The 20,818-nt window shown below is 44.8% G+C and overlaps 1 protein-coding gene across 1 annotated transcript; it reads right to left on the bottom strand.

Moving 5' to 3' along the window:
- Positions 1-215: 215 nt before the first annotated feature.
- On the bottom strand, positions 216-9,987 carry sox1a (SRY-box transcription factor 1a). Its single transcript, XM_084688349.1, has 3 exons — positions 8,765-9,987; positions 6,381-6,443; positions 216-641 (listed from the first exon to the last, which is right to left on the bottom strand). Exons 1-3 carry the CDS (start codon positions 9,599-9,601, stop codon positions 582-584), a joined length of 960 nt encoding a protein of 319 aa, XP_084544475.1. The 5' UTR covers positions 9,602-9,987; the 3' UTR covers positions 216-581.
- Positions 9,988-20,818: the final 10,831 nt, after the last annotated feature.

Here is a 20,818-nt window from a genome sequence, read left to right on the forward strand (position 1 = left end):
TCGGGCTGTGCTGAGTGGAAGTTAGTTTAGGTTCTGATGTGAGAATGGTAGTGAGGAAGTTCTACCGAAGCATGAGGTTGAGTTTTAAGTTTAGGAACTTGTGGGGAAGGGGAGGTTAGGGAGGTACAGGCAGAGTGAGATTTTAGGTTGGGTTGAGTTGAGTGGAGGGGGTGGGTGGGTGGGTTGGTGGGTTGGTGGGTTGGTGGGTTGGGGTGAGTCAGGTTGGGTAGTATTGAGTGGATGATGGTTTGGTTTAATTCTGTAGATGCAGAAGGTTAAGTTTGGTGTTTAGGGCCGTGTCTGTCCTGGGGAGTGTGTTGGGTCTGGGTGCAGCTCAGGGGACACAACACAACAAACAGGATAACAATGAGGTGGTTGAATGTTAGGAAGGGTGTGTGTGTGTGTGTGTGTGTGTGTATGTGTGTGAGTTTATGGACAGGGGAGATGGGGGAGGCAGTTTGGGGGCTCTGACTGTCGTTGACATTTTCCAGAAGGTCCTCTCATTCCACAAAGCAGATCTTCACCTCCATCGTAATGACGCCCTGCCAGCCATCACTGGGACGAGAGCCGGCACCTGCCAATCACTCGTTACCGCGGAGATCCATCGCCAGCATCCCCTGGCAGTCGTCGTGATCGACACCCTGGAGAGAGGCAGGGGGGAGAAAAGGAAGAGAGGGAAAGAGAGGCAAGAGGGAGTGAGCCAGGCATCAAAAGGTCAGTAGTCAGAGAAGATATCACGACTCCCTCCGTGTCCCTGATCTGAGCGATAGGGAGCTTCCACAGTTAGACTCACAAAGGTGTCGGGGGGGGGGGGGGCGGGGCAGCCATGCAAACTGTCCTCTCCTGACCATAGGCTCTTTAGCTAACATCACTTTTTATATTTATGATCGAGCGAGTAGGAAGGTCAGTTAATCACTCAAAGTGGTATAGTAGTAGACCCCCCAACACACACACACGGCACACAGACACACAATTAATGTCACGCACGCTTCAAGTGAAATGTGGGACAAAGGTTGAATGAATCTGCTTGAGAGCTGGTAGGTTATCGGTGCAATTACAAAAGGGATGATATGAATCCCATCCCCTCCCAATTTCCCTAAACTGTTTGATAGCCGACAACAATCTAATGGCTCTTGGACAAAACAGATCAGCGCTATCACAATCAATAAAGGCCATTAATCGGTTCATCTTGACAGATAGATGTGAAATACTCATCCCTCAAACCGCAACATCTGACCCATCTTTACCATCCTGGTTAGTTGATCACTTGACCTCCTCTGGGATCAAAGGTCACTGGGTTCAATCAGTTATCAGGACCTTGCAGAGGAGGAAATCAAGTTGCTTGTCTTATCAGCGCTCTTTGACCCCTCATTAACCTCATCTGAACCCCGATGAGAGTAATCACCTGCCTGGCAGTTATCTCAAACGCTTTACGACCGCAAACATGTTTTGTGTGGGTGAGAATCAGGTGATAAAACATTTTGTTGGGGTACGATTTATTGACTGTGCCTGTGTGCATGTGGGTGACAGGGAGAGAGGGAGGAGTGGGAGGGATGGACAGGGAGGGAGGGAGGGGGCAGAAGGGATGGAGGGGAGAAAGAGTAAGAGAAAGAAAAAGAGGGAGAGAGAGTGAGTGAAGGAAAGAAAGAAAGACAGAAGGAAAAAAATTATACCGCCAAAGATTTTCCAGCCATGGTGCTAATAGGATTAGGTATGTTGGCAGCAGGAAGCCCTCTGCTCCCTATACTGCAGCGAAAGACAAACGTCTCTTCACTGACTGATGCTAAAAGACCCAGAGGTACAAACTCTGAGTGCTAACCATCCTTTTAAATCTACTCACCTATCATAAGCCATAAAGAACATGGTCACCTCAGTCATTCATTCACACAAAGATGAAAAGTGTGGTAAAAGATGGCGGAAATACGAAAATACCGTCCAAACAGTGTGCTTGACAAACAGACAGAGGCAGGGAGAGGAGGGTGAGTTCGACGGAGAGAGTGTTAGAGAAATAAGTGAAAACACGAAAAAAGCAGCATTACATGGTTTAGTGGGGGACTGGCTCTGATCCAGGCGACAAAAAGGTGAGCACCACCACTCCGAAAAACACGAAACGTAAGTACCTCTATTTGAAGGCGACATCGTCTTTAAGTAATAACGCCCAGCGGGGGTGTCAATAAGGCCCAACTATCCGTGCTCCCCTCCCACACTCATCCCTGCTCTCCCACGAGCGGCTCCGATGTGCGAGAACCTGCTGTCATCGACCATCCCCGCATCCCCCCCCCCCCCCCCCCCAACAAACACAAACACACACGAAGATCCCGCTGTCTTGTTTACAATAGGCGATTCTACAACAACCGCAAACAAACCGCCTCGTACATCCACGCGAAGTCAATAATAGATACACATCTCCCTTTTCATTGCGGTATATTTGTAGTTATTTACAGATAGGCCGTGGGTTAGGCTCCATAGCAGACGTATGAGCCCTAAAAGCAGGTCAGACGTGGTCCGAGTTGTTCCAAAAGGTAGGATTCATCAAACACTGACAATGTTTCTATTTTCAAGATTAATCCTATAATAAGCAAATACTGACTTGACACAAACCGGACAGACTTGTAATAACAATCAGTTGGAGAAGTCGGTGTAACCAAATTGTTTTGATTACGGTTATTTTAACTCATATAGCCTAACCTAAATCTAAAAATACTATAATGACTATATTTTTTGTTATAGTGGGCGTTGGTCCCCCGTTTCATAAAATGTAGAATTTGAAGTAGCCTAGCCTACGTCAAAACTGGATGTAATACGAAGCTTAGGAATGACGAATTGTTGCCCTTTTCACAACGCAACTGTGGGTGCTGAAATTATGTCATTTCAGAACTGGACAGCTCCATCGGAGAACTCCGGGCGTAGAAGCGTAATGACCTGCGTTTATCTACCCGAACATTACAGCGTTATTACTGATAGAGGCCGCATACTGAGGGTAAGAGAGGAAGATTGGCTGGCTTTCTGTGTAGCTGGCTAGCAAACAGGTAGGCAGACACAGACAGGCATGCAGAGGCGCGAAAGAAAGAAAGGAAAAAGAAAGAGAGAAAGAAAGAAAGAAAGAAAGAGAGAGAGAGAGAGAGAGAAAGAGAGAGAGAGAGAGAGAGAGAGAGAGAGGGGGGAGAGATAGGGGGAAAGAGAGAGAGGGAAAGAGAGAGGAAAAGAGACAGAGGGGTAAAGAGAGAAAGAAAGAAAGAAAAAAAGAAAGAAACACTTTTAATTATGATGAAGGCCACAACTGTGGTGTTGGCAGAAAAATGAGTTTAGCCCAGGCCCCTTGGCTAACACTTAGCCTGTAGCTTACAAGTTAGGCTACGTGTTGTTGTGAGGAAATTTCCTAGAAAATCGTTCCAAGACTAAGCAGCTATGGCAATATCAATATCCCAATACGAAATTTGTTGCACTGCGTTCCTGCTGTCCATCCAACACAGCTGAATACAAGAATACCTTTCTGTGGGGTGTCTGGGCCAAGTTTCCAAATGAGTGACAGTTCGCCTGCGCGCGGAGCTCATTTTCATGCGTTCCCGCGCGCCTCCATTAAGAAGCAGCGGTGGGAAATGAGAGGTCCGCGAGCTGCTGGCGCGCTGATTACTACTCCTTGGGGACCCTCTGTTTTTTCGCCGTAATTGATAGTTAGACGTTGCTCTAATCAAATATACCGTCTGTCTCCACGATGGAGACCTATAGCTGGCCAAAAACACACGCTTTGGCGCAATGAAGGGGTATTTTCGATTTAAGCAAAGCAGTTAACCCTTTGAACCAGCTATTTCAATTACGAGGAAATTGGGCAAATGTTGTATACTGTCGCCTACTTTCAGTTCGTCCAGGCGTCTACAACCTGCATAAGGGCCAGTGAGTATTGGAAGTGCGTCCAATTCAACAGCAAGCAGGCGAACTGAACACAATCAAACTGGCTGCAAGCCATTCATTATTTATGGGCTAAAATATGCACGTTTCTTTTTAAATTTAGAGGCAGTGTGCTGTCCTGGATTTTTGGGTTTCTTTATCTAGATTGGAAGGGGTTCTCTTCCTTTCATTGTCTGGTTGACAGGAATGTTCGAAAAACACCCCAAAACTTCCATCACCCCAAAACGTATTCTTTCCTTTTCTACTCCTTCCCCCCAAATCCCCGGTCCCCGTGGCGAGGTTGGTTTTGTGTGGTCCCAGAACTGTCCCGGTTTTGATCACTTCTCTGACGGGTTTCCCCATCCCCTCGCACCTGCGTGTCCCCCAGGTCGCTTCAGGAATGCGCTGGGGCTTGTAATCGCCTTTGTGGGGGCATTGAGTTGTACGACTGACTGAAAGTTCCCAACCTCACAGTGCGCTGGCCACTGAATGCGACTCAGCGTGGGGCGGCTCTCCAAGCTGCGGTCGCTGCCAAATTCCAACAGTGGCGCTCACAATCACTCCCACACAGAGCCCGATATACCGCCAGGCAGGAGGGATTGGGGAGAGCGGGGGAGGATGGGGGAGGGGGCAGGGAAGGAGAGGAGAGGAGGTGACAGAGAAAAGAAGAGATAAGGGAAAAGTACAACATGAACTTTAAACACGACTGGACGGCCCTATGGACTACACTATCACGTCAAGTAACTCATAAGCCTTGCTAGTGCTAAAACAAAAAATATTGCTAGCACTATAGTCTAAAATACATTTATTGAATTTCGCTTATCCGTTTCGAAAAGGGGGCAAGGAGGCATTAATCAAAACCTAAACTTTGTTTTGCCATGTGAGTTTGATTATAGCGCAACGACGTCTTTCAAAAGGACATTTCCATTTTTTTCCAGGAAAAAGTTAGAAAATACCAAATGCTAAACTTTAAGCCTACATATTTGGTGTCTGCACCGCGGTTGTGCACCAGGCCCTTTGCTCCCGCATGAGGGTAGAGCTGGATAGGGAGAGAGAGAGAGCGGTGCTGCGCTCGCTCCTGGAAAACCACGGGATTAAGAAGCAGCAAGATTGTTAAACATGTCAACGTGTAATTGCACGATAAGGCCCTCGCGAGGAATTCATTGGCCCAGTTGCTTTCACTATTCCGCGCTAATCTCGCTCTGCACATTTGTTCTGTGCAATCTGTCTCCGTAATCTTCTGCGACAGAGCGGGCACTGAGAGCAGGCAGCTTGCTGGGTTTTTTTGGAGGGGGAGAACGGAGGAAATATGCAGAGGCGTGATAAAGTGACGCTAATTATCCCCATTTAGGACAGGGAGTGCAAGGGATCGGGGCTTTATGAGCAGCGCGTGTGCGCCGGAGCTGATGGCCTCCTAGTGCGGAATATATCGGTGGCTACAAGATAACAGTATCGCGGACTGGAGAGATTTATTGGGCAGCCCCCCACCCCATCCCAAACACCCCCACCTACCCATCCAAACCCACCATCTTCCCCACACACCCATCCACCCACGGTCATAAACCCCCTCCTCTCCCCCGGTCCTCCCCTGCTTTCAGTCTCTACCCTCACGTTGAGTAGAAAATTATTCAGGTTAAATTTACCAGAACGCTCTTCTTTTTAGGCTGTGGATGTGCCGTGACGCACCCCGCCTTTCCGTTTTTTCCCCCAGTGTTAATCTGTATGTCTTTACATCCGAAGATAAGATGACTAGCTAGCCCGTCCTATGAGCTCCGTTGAGTAAGAGGAAGCTGAATCCAGGGCACATAGCCAGGATGGTATGGGATCCACAACACTTCATTTCAAACTAGTCCTGCCTTTCCCATTGAATGTTTTATAGATTGGGGTGGGGTATGGATGGATTGCTTGGTGTAGATGTTGTACAACCACAGTATTTCTGTTTACCTTCTGGCTTTCACAGCCCCTATCTGAATATGTGTCTTCTGTTGCAGAACACACAGCTGGCATGATTCAGTTGGAAAGCTCTAAAAGTCTTAATATACCAGCCTGACATAATGAGTCACTGTATGAGTGGGATGCGCAGTGGATTTCAAGGTAGAAAGCTTCTCTTGCAATGTTGCTCATAAATACAGCCTTCCATGACTCAGGAAAAAAACACATAAATACTGTAGAACTACATGGCATTCTGACGGTTGATCGTCTGTCGAATATGCACTATTTGAACAACGTTTTGGATAAAAGCATTTACTAAATGAATAAAGGGAAAAAGTGAAAAGGAATAGACCAATGCAGTAGCAAGCAGGGGTGTTCACAGCCACAGTGTGGTTGCTTTGTAAGGTACAGCCGAATGGGACAAATAGGATGAACATGAGGAGTATGTCAACATCAACAACCTCATTCAAATGCACACACACATGAACACACTCAAGAGGCGGTCAAGAGAGTGAATAGAAACAAAATGGCCGGCTGTAAAAATGAGGCCTGGTCTTTACCCAAGGTTCAATGTGTCCCGTCAAAGTCACTTGGGTCTGCGGCATCCTGCAGGGTACTTGTTGCTGTGTGGACAAGACAAAGGGTGTTCCCAAGTTATCACTGCTGGAACACATGCTAGGGATTTGCACATTATTACACTGTTACTGAGGTGAATTTAATGTGATTCACATTTGGAACAGTAGGGGTTCTGTTTTTTGTTGTTGTCACTTTTCCCATTTTAGTTTTAGTTTTAAAAAGTCTCCCATTTTGACCAGAGAGAAACTGAAACAGCTATTATAGCTCCAAAGGTATATACTACCTAACACATGCCCATATTTGCATATATTTAGAATATTTCACCAGAAGAGAGACAACTTTCTCACACACACTGTCTCTCTTTCTTTCTTTCTCTGTTTTTCATTCTGGTTTTTAGACTTATTGATTTTGGACATTAAAACCAATCCAACAGCACTAATACAGAGAAATTGTTCAGAATAAATGACAATGACAAAACCACACGTGTTCCAAAAAGAAGATAAGAAGATACATCTAAATGATTTGTTCAAGATAAGCCTACACTCGTGGACAGGAATATATAATTTTAAAATTCAGTAAGACAGAAAACTCTCTTGTTTTCCTCCATGTTGTCTTCCTGTCTCTAACTCCAGCATGTTTTCCGACCTGGGAACATGCTGGTTGGAGTGCAGCTGGGATTGTGTAAAGATTAATTTGAACATCCTGAGTGGTTCCTAACACTTCCTATTCACCACTATAGGCTTTGTCATAGGATCAGGGCTTATGCTAGAACTTTGACCCCTGAAGCCATACTAAGGAAAAAGCTAAGTTTTACTCTTTTCTTTTATGTACATAGGATTACACTCATGTATAGATGTTTTCATTAGAGAGGAAGAGTCAGCCGTGTAACATGTGTCCTATGTGGAGGAAAAACAAATCAATAAAGACAGAAGGGTAATTCAGTAAAGCAAATTAGTAAACAAACTAAAGGCTTCTGACACCTGCAGGTTTAGGAAATATAAGTTATTTAAGAATACTCTTAACTGTTTATTAAAAGCTAAGCATAGATTTGTAGCAAATCAAATGTAATAAATATTGCCATATAATTTATCTGAATCGCTTGCATGGCATATAGCCGGCACGCAGCAAGTTCCTCTAAGCAACAATAATCAACATAAATAATAATAATATAATGTATTTTCTTAGATATGCCTATACGTACAGCCAAATGTGCTGTTGTATATTAAAGTCACAATTTTGTCACCTTGGACATTTCTGAAGCTCTATGAAATTGGAGAAGCCCGTGATATTATACCCGAGACCAGCGTATCTGTTTTGGCGAAGGACGAATAATTTCCTTTACCCATGGGAAACCAAAACAAACCCTCATATGCCATCTCATACATTTGATTTGTTGGTTCTGAATTAAGATTCAAGAATTGCATGAGATTGAATCCTATAATTTTCTCCCACACAAACAAATGTCCTTCAGGTCACTTTGTGCCAAGGATACATTTTCATGATTTTAAAAGGGTTGTCTAAACCTCGACATTTTATTTACAAGATATAGGCTAATGAAGTCAAAATAATCAACCTAAGATCAGTTTTAAGAACCAGAGCAACAGGGTGAAATTTATTCAATTGTAATTCAGCGCATTTCAGGGCCTGTCATTTTCAGAAAAGCATTTTGTAAATTAGGATATACAACAGCAGATGCCCGTCAGCCTTTCAAATATGCAAATTATTCACAATTTACAATAAGTATTACAACAAAAGAGATATTTTTGATAATTAATAGACATGTAAACGAACATGTGTACAAATGTTTGGGGAGCGAGAGAGATGAAAATCCCAATGCATGATAATGACACAACTTATTTTCAATAACTTACAATGAACCAAAATAACGTGACAATTAACCTCATGTCTCCATAAAGGTGGCATCACCTTCAACTAAAGAGTTTAGAGTTAGTAAAATTGACAAAATGATACACAATAACCAATATTTTAAACTAATTTCATTCGAGTAGCCTGTCATAATTTCAAAATTAAAAAAGTCCAAACGGAGATAGGATTTACCTTTCATTTACAAGGAGCATAATCATCCTGTACAAAATGCAGGTATAGGCTAGAGTCTTTTATAAAAGAGGTAAATATTTGGTTATGTGTTAGTTTGCAGTTTCCATTATCTTAGATTGTCCTAAATGTGTGTGAGAGGGACCGTTCCGTTCACACCGGCCGTCGCGCTCTGGTAATGTTGCGGCAGGGCGTGAAGTCTACTCTGCACAGACGGGTCCCCCGGCTCGCCTGTTGGTAAATACATACTTATCATCTCTCTCAAGTCTCCGGGGCAAGGACCCCGAGAGTGCGTGCTAACGGGAGGGCTTACGCTCGGTTCTGACTTCACCAGCGACCCTAACGTTCCCATGGCGGAGGAGGAGACCCCAGAACTCGGGTGCTGCGTGTAGGTGATCCCGCCGTAGCCGGACGGAGAGGCGCTCATGTAGCTTTGAGAGTTCGAGATAGGGCTGTATTGCAGTGCAGACATGTCGTAGCGGTGCATGGGCTGCGGGTTATGTGGGTGGTGGTGGTGTGAGTGGTGGTGGTGCGCTCCGCTCCCTGGGTGATGGCTGTAGGCTAGTTGAGCCTCCTGCATCATCGCCGCAGCCGCCGCCGCCGCAGCCACCTGTCCTGAGTACGCACCGTTCGCCCAGCCGTTCATGTGTGCGTAGCCCGAGCTGGCTGAGCCTCCGTGCCCCCCCGGGCTCTCAAGCCTCTGACCGACCCCGGACGAACCCATTCCGACCCCGAGACCAACTCCACCGCCCCCTCCTGCCCCGGAGAGCAGCCCACCGGCCAGGGAGTATTTGTCCTTTTTAAGCAACGTCTTGGTCTTCCGTCGTGGCCGGTACTTGTAATCCGGGTGCTCCTTCATGTGCATAGCTCGCAACCTTTTCGCCTCATCGATAAACGGACGTTTCTCAGCCTCGGACATCACCTTCCACTCGGCACCCAGTCGTTTGCTGATCTCGGAGTTGTGCATTTTGGGATTCTCCTGGGCCATCTTCCTCCGCTGCCCGCGGGACCACACCATGAACGCGTTCATCGGTCTTTTCACTCTGTCCTGGTTCGCTTTAGACCCACTGTTTGGCCCCGTTTGACCCGTGGTCGTGTTCGTTTGGGGTCCAGGGGAGTGGAGGTCGGTTTCCATCATCATGCTATACATTCACCTGGTTGTCAAACTTCACTGTCAATAGAGAAAAAAAGTGCCTCTCGATGCTCGAGTCCGGAACAGGTGCACACACAGAGCGCACGGCGAGGGTCTCCTACCCCAAAAAGTGGATACAATTGGAGATAATAAATAATCCAGAAGTAGGACTGTTCGCAAAAGGATCTTCTCGTGTGTATATCAACCCCTTCTCCTCACGTTGGGTCACATCTACGGTGACAGAATGCACATTTGAGCCACTTTCTCTGCCGGTGTTGAGAAGTTAGTTAAAGCGGCGGCCATACGAGGAGCCCTGACAGCGGTTAAATGAGCCACAAGCGGCCAATGGCGTTCCAGAAGCAGAATGATTTGCATGCCGTCTGGTCAGGTGACGCAGAGCTCGCTGAGAGGAACACGCTGGCAGGAGGGGGGTTGAAAGAGGGGTCACCCCCGAAAACAAGCACTGACGCTGAGAGAAAATGTATTGAACATAATATTTGAAAACGTGTGGTGTCGCCGAGACTTTGCGGGGTATGAAAGTTCGACTACATTTCACTTTGGCTTGGAGTTCTGACTTTGGCTTTTTTGAACAAACATTACTGCAGCCAAACTCTTACGAACAGTCTGAAACTTTAAACTCTGAAATGAACGTTTACCTTATGGTAAGGAGCTTGTACTTTGTCGTTTGCAAACACGTTGAGGCTCACTTGCTCAGCCAATTTGAAATGTGAAAGTTAACATTTGTTTGAGGCTACTGAGATCTCTCTCTTTCTCTCTCTCTCTCTCTCTCTCTCTCTCTCTCTCTCTCTCTCTCTCTCTCTCTCTCCCTCTCTCTCTCTCACGCACTCACACAGATCAGTTGCGTCAAGAGTCGAGTATAAGGGTAGTGTATCTAGATCAGTGGGTGTTCTGAGAAGGTGAGCTGTGAGTATGATTCAGAACTAACAAGAAGTAAACAGATGCAACATAAACAAACATACTTTCAGATTATCCAGTACCAGAAGTTAATAATCTAACCTAAGTGTGGGACACATGACGTCACTGTTTTGGTTGGGTTGGTTAAATCAAAATTCCTGTCAAATAACGCAGAAAACAAGCTGGCATGTCTTCGACAATGTTGGGTGTTACGGGGCTCGCAACACCCAAGTATAATTCAAATTTCACAGCTGACCTCCCCTGAAAAGCGCAATCAGCGGCTAATTGAGAAGGAAAACAAAATATCCCTTCCCCGCGGCGAGACTAACGATTTAATCATTCTATCATACTTTGTTGCTTTTAATTAGGGCTTAGCCTGATATGCTCTCAGTGTGCCTGTGGGAGTTGGATCACTCATACGGATCCGTGCGCGTTTTGTAATAGCCTAAGGTTAACGGGATCTCACATGGTCAATGACATCCGTGTGATCCGCACCGCACGGATAACGGCCCTAACTGTTGCTTTGGTTCGGATGGTAGCACGCGCACGTGAGGGCATTTATAGCCTATGGTGCTAATTATATTATATAATAATAATATTAATGATAACAACAATAATAAAAAAATACACGAGCTATAATCTAAATAACAATAGTATTAACACCAAGAGACCTAATACAAATAGCCTACTATTTGTAATAATAACAATAAGAATAATAACAATATAGGCTATAACAGGAAGAATAAATATACAAATAATTTAATATTTAATATTTTTGTCCATGGGCTATTTGAAATTATTCTCAATAACTACTCTCATCATGAGATGAAAATAGCCTACATCATTAATCATGGAATATTTTTGTATTCAATGTATCCTCGCACACAAACTATGACGACTGTAAAATATAGTCTACCGATTTCAATACAGATTTGACAGGATTAAATAATAATCCACAAAATGTGGACAGTGTAGATTATTTGTCATAATTATTGTTTAACAATATGAGGGTGGCGGCAAAGAGTCAGTTGGTATTCAAGCCTGTCTGGTGAGCAGGCTCTTTACGGGCCACTGATTTAACAATATCACAGGGATGCATATTTGTGCCATATCTGTTTCACAGGCTATTTTTAAGGTTTCAGTGTTTTAGAATGGAATACTTCACCAGAGAGGATGTAAAGTTCTCGTGGCTCGTGTTTGTAAACAAGCAAGCTAACACATTTTTTATTATGATTATTAATGTAACCCAGAATAGTGAACATTTATATTATTATGAATACAGATTTGTACATGCATCACTTCGGATTATAATTTGTTTTAGACCAGTTATGGTAATGATCAATTTGATTTTATTGTTGTTGTTGTTGTTCACATGATTACAACTGATTTAGGCCTAATGATATCATAATTATTATTTGATAAGACTTAACTAATAACTTTACCATACTATTACAACCTATTTACAATAAGAAAAACGTTTTAACCATTTGTTCTAGGTTAAGATGTGTGTGCATACCGGCTGCCAGAAATCAAGACTTGTTAAATGTCAGAGGGATTAGCCTGTAGTTTTGGACGGGGACCCTCGTGGCCCGTATCTACGTTCCATGTCATTCTCGATCACTCGCCTCACGCTTTACAATTCCCCTTTCTTTGTGCCCTCTCTGCAATGGGATGCATAAGCCGCTGGCGCGGTGCACGAGCTGGGACAAGGGTCACCTCAGCGATCCAGCAACCTGGAACAATATTTTTTTTATACCCTTGTTATGGTTCAAATTTAAGTTTAAAGAGTAGGTAGACACTATACTTACTTATAAGTACTTATCACTAAAAACATGGTCTAGTATTATAACATTTATTTATTTTGTAATAAAACTGTTGTTGATTAGCAAATAGGCTGCTTCTTTCCGGACTTTATACGCACGGGGGCTTTAGAGTGCAGGCAAGCGGCAGCCGTGATCATGCCAAAGACTGCTGTAAACTAATAGACGTATTTTGAAAATCAAACATTGATCATGTTCATTAATAATATGGAACAATAAATTAATGGATGAAAATAATATGGAAATCCATGTTATGAATCAATTGTCATTAGAGTGGTAATCATTTTTTATTAAGCTATGTCCAAATGTAGGCCTAAAAAGCAGTTAGACTAACTGCTTCTAGAACTATTTACTAAATGTTTGTGTAGGCTCATGTATGTGTGTGTGTGTGTGTGTGTGTTTGAGAGAAAGAGAGACAGAGAGAGAAAAAAAGAGTAGAGAGAGAGAGAGGGAGAGAGAGAAAGAGAGAGGGAGAGAAACATATCATTTTGTTCATCAACTCCACAAGATGAGAAGTACAACCTACAATAATGATAAATAAGAGTTTTATGTACAAAAATAAACAAACAAAAAAATGTTTGTGTTGGGGGGCTACGTTCGTTTTGTAGATGTTGCTTCAGTTTAGAGCAGACTTGCCCTAAAACGCTCACTTGACGGGTCATGGCATAACCGTGTTTATTAGTTTTTCTGGCCTAATAAGGTCAGTTGTAGGCCTTCCAAAGCTGCTTGTGGGTTTACAACTCCAAAGACGATACAACACGTAGAAGGTCGTAAAAGTCAGGGCCTTGGATAGATCTATTATCCGACAGCGTATCATGGCCAAACACCTGTTCCAGCGAGAGCGCGCTAACCTATATCTATCAGTTGATCCATTTCTTTACCGCCCCCCCCCCCCCCCCCAACTTACCCACCTCACCCCCTGCTCTTCAGTGCTGATATCCATCGATGATAGAGATACATTCATTACCAAGGCTGGTATCTGCAGGGTTTGATTTGTTCTTACAATTTGAAGGACGGGATACGCATCCTGGGCATTCGTCCTAAAATTATCTAAACACCAAATTGTTAACGGGTGACGTGCTGTCAGATACTATATCAATTGTTTCATCCATATTTGGTTTGCGTTGACAACTTTCCATATCAAGCGACAAAAACAATATGATAGGCTATACAATTAAAGTGATCAGTTACATTATACATTATTTCAACAGACATATTTAACATCAACGTCTCCCGGAAGCCGTCCAAAGTATACACGTGCAGATTAGTATTTCCAGCCGCTAACCTTTTTAGCGACACACTAAAACAATTTCCATTTGCATTGAATTAGTTACAATGGAGCGCGAAAATCGGTTAGGAAGCCTATCGATTGCCCCTTGCCATTTCAAGAACTGATTTATCCTTACAGTATCCTTGCTAAAGTATAGACTGTCACGCAGCGTAAGACCAGGCTAGTCTATACATTTCATTGTGCGCACAATTCACATGAATAGTTTACACTTGCAAATGTACTCGTCAATAAGAACTTTCAGATGTGCACCAAAGGTAATAGGCTGAGGTTATGCAAACTTACGCACGTCTGCCCCGTCTCTGTACTGCAGCCCGTGTGGTACGACTCCTTACTCCATTCTCCTAAAAGCCATTCTAAACCCCACCAAAGCCTCATGTAACGCCACCATTCCCATTAAAATCTAGCCGCTGACTGTGCCAAGGCCATCCGTGCCCAGTGCCCAAACCCACCACCCAACACACACTGAGGGGAGAGACAAGAAGAAACGACATTTATTACACACTCTAAAAGACAATTTCAAGTTATTGTTTCTCTTGGCAAAAGGGGTTTGCTTGTTACATAATGAAGCGTCTTTTGTGTGACGCTGAACAATACAAAACAAGTATTCTAATAAATAGCCACTTTTTTGTTCGCTCTCGAGGATGAATGGGCTGGAGCGGTTGGGTTCTGAAAAGCAGCTGTGTCGCATTCAGGAGAGGAGGCGGGGACTTGGCTACGCGCCGCGCCCGCGTCCCGTCTCATGGATACGGACTCGCATTACCGATCCCACAGCCAGAGAGGAGGGAGAATAGAGGGAGCGAGGAGAGGTATGATGAAGAGGGAGATGGGGAGAGGCATTATGTCCCGAGACCGACTTAGTTTGTCATCCCTTCCAAGAAGGTACCCTGACGGTTAACGTCGCGCGGCCTCTGTTGAGTAGGAGCTGATCTATTAAGGCTACTGGATATTCATTCACCACCAGGAATCTGTCAGAATAATCAGTAAATCGCCATCAGATTCTGTCCAAACAAACTCTGCTCTGACATCATGGGTTACTGTTGCAGCTGCCTGAGCACTCAACAATCTGGACCCACTCTGCCTACCACCACATGGCTGTGACAGCCTAGCGTCAAACTAACACACACACACACACATGCACACACCCACGCAGGTCTGGTCAACCAGCTATGTGAATGGCTGTTTGGTTAGTGTTTGTTCTGACTAGTGGGCTGACAGGACATAATATGTGTGTTGCAGATACAAGGAAAATTGGTTATGATAAGATTTGTTATCATAAGCTTAGTTAAAACATCTGTTAAAGTTAGACTGAGTGAGCTGGGAGAGAATGATAGAGGGAGGTGGAGGGGGTGGGGGGTGGGGGGGGTGAGGGAGGTGTGCCGGGTGGGTGAGGGAGGCAGGGAGAGAGAGAGAGCAGGGTTGTGAGAGGGGTAGAGAGGAGAACAGGGTCGAATCTAAAAGCATGGGGAGAAGAGTGAGACAATCGCCTAAAAGCAGAGAAGGGGCTGATGTCTGCATTACTGTCTGATCTCAGACAAACACAGTTCCCCACAAGCCAACCCCTGTAAAAGCCTCAACACGAACATCAAAGAGACAGAGTGAAGCTTGTAAACACACCACACATACACACACACACACACACATACACACACACACACATTGAGGAAGAAGCCAGCCTGTTTAGACATCACCAGACTGGAAGTGTCTAGGTCCCGTTGTCATTTAGACTTGAGAGGAAAGGGTTGACTGTGTGTGTATGTGTGTGAGAGAAAGAGAGAGAGAGAGAGAAAGAGAGAGCGAGGGAGGGTAAAGAGAAAGAGGGAGAGAGCGAGAAAAGGAAAGAGAGAGCGAAAGGGGGGAGAGAGAGGGAGAAGGAGGTAGTAAGAGACTCTGAAAGACAATCCCTCTGCAAACAGTCAAGGCCAATCATGGTCTTTGAGAAAAGATTGTCTATAATGTTATTTGTCTGGATTACCTACTCCAGAAGAGAGTGAGATAGAGAAAGAGAAAAGGGGGGGGGGAAGAGAGAGACAGAGGGACACAGAGAGAAAGAGAGAGAGAGAGAGAGGGAAGGGAGAGAGATGGAGAGAGAGAGAGAGACAAGGAGAGAGAGAGAGAGAGAGAGAGAGAGAGAGAGAGAGACAAGGAGAGAGAGAGAGAGAGAGAGAGAGAGAGGGAAGGGAGAGAGATGGAGAGAGAGAGAGAGACAAGGAGAGAGAGAGAGAGAGAGAGAGAGAGAGAGAGAGACGGAGAGGGAGAAAGAAAATAAAAGAGAAAGAGATAGAGAGAGATCTCTCCACAGTGTTCCTAGACTGCTCAGATAATCCTCTTGATGACCCCAGATGACAACCCAGGAACAAACACCGGGTGTCTCCAGAGGGAAGAGAAGAAGAAGATACGGAAACTAAAAACATGTTTGGGTGAAGTTTAGTCTACCCCGAATACAGAGCAGACCCAAAATTATAGCTTTGAGAAAAAATACCATATTAACGCAGATTATAGCAGATTGCCTTTTCCCCCTCTTTTCTTTCTGAGGTCTCCTTCATTTTTTCCTCCCGTCGGCAATTAGAGACAAGATTTTACGTATTGTTCTGCTTATCAATTAGCCATAACACCTTTCCCTGTCGTTGGTGGGTAATGAGTGTAATGGTTTTAACGGTCGGGAGTCGCAACTCTTAGAGGCGCCCTGCTAATGGAGTCACAACGGCGATGTAGTTACGGTAACGGCTTCATGGTGTGACTTGGAAGGGTGGGGAGTATTTCCCTCTCTCTCCCTCTCTCCCTCTCTCCCTCTCTCCCTCTCTCCCTCTCTCTCCCTCTCTCTCCCTCTCTCTCCCTCTCTCTCCCTCTCTCTCCCTCTCTCCCTCTCTCCCTCTCTCCCTCTCTCCCTCTCTCTCTCTCTCTCTCTCTCTCTCTCTCTCTCTCTCTCTCTCTCCCGCTCTCTCCCTCTCTCCCTCTCTCTCACGTCTTTAATTAGAGCCAGGAGTCAGTCATTACCTCGGTAATAAGGTGTAACACTAATGGCTATCAGACAAGCCCCACAAACACCCATGGAGAGGGAGGGAGGAGGGCAGGAGGAGGGAGGGGGTGCGCCAAAGCTGGAGTGAAGACAACCTCTGAAAGAAAAGGTAAGGGGGAAGGAAAAGGTAGAGGTAAAGAGCGAGAGTAGTGCAAAGACAGTGTGAGGAGGGGGGAGAGGTTAAAAGCAAAAAAGTATGTTCGTTACCTCAGGTCAGGTTCCATTAAAAAGAGACAAGGAAGTGGGAACGTTCGGGTGAAGCAGAGGGCAGGAGGAGAGAGAGAGATAGGGAGGGAGGGAGAAGAGATGGTTTCCTAGTTAACCACTTTGGCACTTAGGCCTTGTTAGCACTGATGCACTTTACAGCCCTCGTCATTAGCGACGTGTGTTTTCAACACTGCTGCGGCTTTGACGACAGGATGGATGTAGGCAGCCAGGGTAGGGATGGAGGGAGGTAAAGGAAAGGAGGGAGGAGGAGCAGGATGGAAGGGGGCAAGAGGGGGGCAGGGGTAAGAGGAGTAAGAGGAAGGAGAGAGAGAACAAAATGGAAGGAGGAAAAACTAAACAGAGGGAGGAATGGTTGAAAAGAGAGGGAGAGAAGAGAGAAGGGCAAGAGAAGACAAGAGAGCATTCATACCAGGAAGCAATCGGTGAAGCAGGAATTTGAGAGAGTGAGAATACAAGTAGACAAACAAAAGAAAATTTACTGGAACAAAGAGGAGAGGAGAAATAGAAAGGAGAGGGTGAGAGAGCAGAATCTGGTCAGAAAAATTCAACCTACTCTAATAGTGAAAACAGGACAAACTGAAATATTTTTCACAAGCAGTGAAACATCAATAAACTATTTCTCTCTAACACCCACCTCTACCTATCTCAAATGACTAAATTTATAAATCTTATTTATAATGAATAATTTATTTAATATTGATGTCAATTAAATTGGCTGTCACCCATCAAACATCTGACCGTAAAGTTTAGCATAGGTCAGGAGATTCCTCCCAACTCCCTCCTGACACACCCACTACCTCAGACCAATGGGCTTCCGGCAAATATCTGTCTGTCAGCTGTATACCATTATCAACCATCAGAAACTGATGTTTTAAACCCCCAACTAAACTCACGATTAGTTAGGATAGTTGTGTGTCTTCAGAGAAATCTTTAGGGATAGGTTATGGTTAGAGTGATATTTTACCTTCTGTGTTGAAGTTTATAGAATTGCATACGGTTTTTGAGAAAACCTTTCACCAACTCAACATTTCACAAAATGTTAAAAAACAATTTAGTCCAGGGACATACAGAGTGTGTGTGTGTGTGTGTGTGTGTGAGTGTTTGGTTCAGAGGTGGCCCTCCCCAATGACCCTCCATCCGGAACTCTTTTACCCGGAATTCCAAATGAGGTCAGACCTCCTGGAGACCAGACTCTTCAAACACTCTCCTCTTCACTTGGCCTTTAGCTTTTCATCTCTCCTCCTTCCTTCCTTGCTCTCATCCTCCTACCTCTCTTCTGCCCTTTTTTTCCCTGGCTTTTACCCTCTCCTCCCCCTCTCCTCCTCTCCTCTCCTCCCCCTCTCCTCTCCTCTCCTCCTTCTCCTCTCCCCTCCTCTCCTCTTTTCTCCTGTCTCCTTCTCGTCCTTTCATTTACATTTAAATACATTTAGCAGACGCTCTTATCCAGAGCGACTTACAGTGAGTACAGGGACATTCCCCCCGAGGCAAGTAGGGTGAAGTGCCTTGCCCAAGAACACTAAGACAGTCAGGGACCCTGACTCCCACCTTTCCCCCTCCCTTCCTCACTTCTCCCCTGCCTCCACCCTCTAATTTCCTCACAACAGAAAACGTCTTCATTATGAAAGTCCTTTGAATTCATCTGCAGTTATTTTTCATGATTTCTCACATCCACATTCACATTTCACATACACCGCATGAAAACTACATTCAGAGAACCCAGAGTGGTCATGTGATTGAGGATTGGGGAACATATTATTTGGTTCAACTGCACATTAGACAATTTCCAAAAAAGGACAGCAGCGTAAGGCAGGTAATATACAAATGAAAGCTGGCGTGCCTGCGTGCACATCAGTGTATCCATGTGCACGAACCCTCTGTATATGTGTGTGTGTGTGTGTGTGCGTATGTGTGTATGTGTGTGTGCGTTTTCAGTGAGGAGAGTGAGGGGGAGAGAGCAGGCTAGATGCATATCCAATAAGAGTGTCTGTGTAGAAGCACAATACTCTCCTATTCTAATGCTAATCAAGGACCCCATTACTGTTTACATTCTAAATCAGAGCCGGTCACCAAAATACATTCACTCTGACGCTAAACTAGGTAATTAGTTTCTTCTTAAAGCCATATTCCATTAACCTAAGAGAATCCATCTGAATTTCATTAAAATGCAGTTTTATTTCGTATGATAATGCAATTTAAAGGCAAATTGCATATTGGACATATTTGGAGCATTAAAAGGAGGGTGATGCGAGCGGGAAATGCTAAATAACAAGAAATAAATATGTATGTGTTAGAAAAGCATCTTGACGTCTGCTCTACTGTAGATGTGATTATCAAATATTCCAACGTGTTGTTTTTCCACCCATACAAATACGAGTGTGTGTTTTGGGGAAGAATATTCTTCATAGCTTAAACTACTTACAGGAGCTTAGGAACAGAGAAGCTTTGTCCTCTACTGTGTTGGGTGGGTTGGTTCATGCCAGTGTCTCCAACACTTTGCTCATATATCCAATCCTTTTATTGATGACTTTAATTGGACACATTCTTCCCAAACACAAATGGTGTTGGTAACCGCATCTGCCCCTTCAACAGCTCTACAAATACTGTAGGTGTAAAACTGCAGTTTGATAAATGAGGGCACACGCACATAGGCAGGCAGGCACGCACACACACACACACACACACACACACACACACCGGGGTCAGGTGTCGAGTCATGCCAGTCAGGATTCTCTCTAGAATAAGTTAGCAACATCAGCAATTCTACAGTGGTTCCACAACCATCATGCCTTTTTCTCTCTCTCTCTTTCACATACACACAGCTAGAAACACAAGCAGGATGCACACCCACACACACACACACACACAAACCCCATATTGATGGGAGCAGAAAGGCCTAAGCAGAACACTCCACATGTTGCATTCAGCCTCTCCCTTTCAGACAGAAACAGAAAGAGGGAGACAGAGAGATGGAGAGATTGAAGGACAGACAGTGAAAGGGTGAGCTAAAGGATGGGGACAGAAAAAGAGGGACAGACAGAGAGGTAGAGAGAGAGAGAGACTGTTAAATAAATAAAGAAGTAAAGAAAGAAAAAAAGAATGAAAGAAAGAAAGAAAGGAATAAACAACATAGCAGGAAGTAACACTGTGCAGACAACATAGTCTCAAGCCCCATTCGCTCATAATCATCTGCTCTCATTTTTTTGGAGCTGTTTTTCCATCGTGTACAACACCAATTACTAAATCAACTGTAAACACCCTCATAAGTGAGACAAAGGACACACACACACAATTTCCTTTCCCTCTCTCACAGGCAGATACGTGCATACACTAAACTGTTTAGTTTCCTTCACATAAGTTTTACCCCTGTGCACAGACCCATGTATTTTACACTGATAACTGATTATTTCTGGATGGCTGTAACGCCGCAATTTCTTCTTAAAATGAATAAAGTACCTACTTACTTACCCCCCCCCCCCCCCCCCACACACACACACACACACACACACACACACACACACACACACACACACACACTAACACACAGGGTGTGTAGTGTAATGGATAGGCGCTGGCGGAGGGTGCCTGTCAGGGGCGACTGTTCTAATCAGAGCGGTGGAGAGAGAGATAAAGGGGAAAATAATGAGGGAGGCATCAGGCCTTTCATAGAGCAACAAAAGACCACAGGATCAGATAGACACACAATGTGGAGAGGAGAGGAGGGCAGGAGAGGAAGAGAGGGAGAGATGGGGGGGAGATAGAGATGGAGAGAGGGAGGGAGGGGGGAGAGAGAGAGCTGAGGGAGACATAGGGACTTACGGAGAGAGAGAGAGAGAGAGAGAGAGAGAGAGAGAGAGAGAGAGAGAGAGAGAGAGAGAGAGAGAGAGCGAGAGAGAGAGAGAGAGAGAGAGAGAGGGAGGGATGAGGGGAGAGCATGGTGAGGGTGATAGGCCATGCTAGATCCTGTA

Source organism: Hypomesus nipponensis, chromosome 23, assembly GCF_054491055.1.
Source record: "Hypomesus nipponensis isolate SF chromosome 23, ASM5449105v1, whole genome shotgun sequence".
Classification (NCBI taxonomy): domain Eukaryota; kingdom Metazoa; phylum Chordata; class Actinopteri; order Osmeriformes; family Osmeridae; genus Hypomesus; species Hypomesus nipponensis.

Coding starts and splice junctions, on each gene's coding strand:
- sox1a (XM_084688349.1), bottom strand. CDS start 9,601: ATGTATAGCATGATGATGGAAACCGACCTCCACTCCCCTGGACCCCAA. Junction 6,444..8,764: donor TGGTGAAGTCAGAACCGAGC/GTAAGCCCTCCC, acceptor TTGTCCACACAG/CAACAAGTACCCTGCAGGAT. Junction 642..6,380: donor CGGGACACATTGAACCTTGG/GTAAAGACCAGG, acceptor GCCTCTCTCCAG/GGTGTCGATCACGACGACTG.